This window comes from Gavialis gangeticus, unplaced genomic scaffold (assembly GCF_001723915.1).
Source record: "Gavialis gangeticus isolate Ggan-Ray unplaced genomic scaffold, GavGan_comp1, whole genome shotgun sequence".
NCBI lineage: Eukaryota > Metazoa > Chordata > Crocodylia > Gavialidae > Gavialis > Gavialis gangeticus.
In genome coordinates, this window is record NW_017729034.1 from 31,174,258 (window position 1) to 31,176,676 (window position 2,419).

Consider the following 2,419-nt stretch of genomic DNA (forward strand, 5'->3'; position numbering starts at 1 on the left):
ACACACACACACACACACACACACACACACACTTCTTTTAAAAATAAAAATGCAGCCAAAAAGGCTGGTGGTTTCCTTTATTTATACCAGAAAGTCTTTTCTCGTGGAGCAAACAAAGAGTATTTGTCTGACTTGTCTACAACGTCCTGTGCCACAAAACCATGCGGAAGACTATCTGAGAGCTAGAAAGCCTGGGGCTAGAATTACAGAGACCCCAAACTGGTTCAGGTCCATCCAATATAAACCTGGCTGAAATGGCTGTACAGATGGGTGAGCAAAATAAGTGCACACAAAAAAAAAATCTCTCACTCCAAGAGCTCTAAGACCTTACTAACCTCCAGTGAACGAAGCTGCATGATCTCCCCTGTAGAGTTGCGCCATGTTATCACCCTGTTATTACAGAGGAGAAACTGAGGCACCATAAGAGCAAGAGGAAAAGGAAGGTGATTTACTCAAGATCACATGGCAAGCCAGGAAGGTACCCCAGGAGTCTTGATCTCTAGTGCTTTAGTCTAATTACAGCCATGTTTGCATCACAGAACAAGCAAAAGAACCTAAGAGTCTTGACTCCCAGCCCTCACTGCTCTAACCATTAGACCAAACCCATTCAGGACGAACAGAAGCATAAAAGAGCACAGACTAGGGGAGTAGCTACTACTCGTTTCTCTCTCTCACAGACGGACTGGGCACTAAAATAAGCCTATTAGCCAGATCAATCTGAAGTCCATGTTTGCTGTTGACTGCAACTGGAGCAAGGATCAAGCTCCAGGATGTGGCAGTCCACCAGCAAAGGAGAAATGGATGACAATGTAAAATGGACACCTTGTACTAACCCCTCTGGCAACAGCTTGCCATGCCAATAAAGTTATTGAAATTGAAATTGAATGTGGCAAAGTCTTCAGTCCCCAGCTGCACTGCTAGAGCCCCCTGCTGCCCTTCAGAGGGAACAACACCAAAGGTCACAACCTGTCAGCCCTTGCCAACCAAATGACGCAAAAGACAAGCTGCAGCTGTGGGTGGTCCCAGCAAGACAGTGGGTTTCTCCACCATGCAAGCAGAAAAAGCATAGAACGCCTGGAGAGTCTGAAAGGTGCCTGAAGACCACATCAGCCTAAAGCTCCAAAGTCCATACTGCTGTAATCCCAATTCGAAAACAAGGATCGTAGAGAAAAAGCCAATACATTAAAATATACAGCCACCCACAGGTCAGAAGTAGACTACCAAGAGTTGAGTTCTGATAGCCTGTTACCTATGGCCTACAGACCAGACCTATTCAGCCTTGCAGCTGAACTCCTGGTCCACTACTTATTACACTGGTCTTTGGGTAGCTGGAGTGATATGAAATAGCAATGGCTAGGGAAGCGCTAGCATCCCATTTTCTTTCTGCCAGCATTTCTATAAGTACTACACTCCCAGCAGCAAGCTGAACAGAAGCAGCTGGACTGTGCTACTAGCCTCACCAGGCCAGCTAGCTCACAGACAGCAAAAGGGAGCCTTTTTTTGTATTTACCACTATAAAGTGCTTAGCAGTACAGCCCTCTCACAAGCTATCTGTGGAGAAGAAGAGTGTGAATCTGTAAAATAAGCCCAGGCTATTCTGCTGCTGCTGCTTCTCTCTCTCTCTCTCTCTCTTGCACTCTTTTTGGGTTTTTTGGGATGTGCTAACTTATGGTCTCAGAAGGATTCAGGTGCTGATTGGTCCGTTGTCTGATGATCAGATATTATCACTGAGCAGGGCACAATGAGTGCAGAGGGGAAAGAGAAGAATAAGAGACAGGCAGCAGAGATGACAAATTCCCTCCTGCAACCTTGTGGCAAATCCCTAGGAAATTATTCACAGCTACTCAGCTTTTCATGTGGCTATTTTTTTATTATTATTCTTATTCTCAGAGTTCTGGGAAATGTGAAATGGGTTCATGAGCATCTCTGCAATTTATTCCACTGCACCGGCACAGCCAGCCTGTCTCCAGAAAAGTAACTGCTGATGGGAAGAGAAGCAGCCCAGCCCACCCAGCTCAGAAAAAGGCTTTCTGAATGAAAGAGCCGCCCTGCTAGGCATGCAGCCACAAAAGGGTTAAGTCGGATTTCTCACGTTTCCTCTCATTCCCCCTTCTGCATCTGCGCCTCTCTTCCCCCCGCCCCCCTCCCAAATTACGCCTGCTTTCCAGAAGGTGGCAGTATTGGTCCTCAAGAGCTTCTGGGCAGTTTGGCTCAATGTCTCCCCCCTCTCCGCTCCTAGCACCCCATTTCCATTTCCCCACCTCCGAGAGCTCCCCCTAATTTAACTTGTAAACCCTGTAGCTGTTGAAAGGAGAGATGCAAACCACTCACCTTCATTGGGTTTCCTCTCCCCATCCCCCAGGGTCGGAGCCGCCTGCGACAACTGCAAAGATAACAGAAAATTAGTCAAAACACAAAG

At 46.9% G+C, this 2,419-nt stretch overlaps 1 protein-coding gene across 1 annotated transcript in view; it reads right to left on the reverse strand.

Annotated features, from left to right (window-relative positions):
- Positions 1 to 2,419, reverse strand: part of VEGFA (vascular endothelial growth factor A) — a gene marked incomplete at its 5' end in the record, with an annotated part of 21,298 nt that extends 18,879 nt beyond the window's left edge. Inside the window, one exon of the mRNA XM_019526704.1 lies at positions 2,332 to 2,419. Coding sequence (XP_019382249.1) covers positions 2,332 to 2,419 — 88 coding nt within the window. The remainder of the gene's footprint in view (positions 1 to 2,331) is intronic.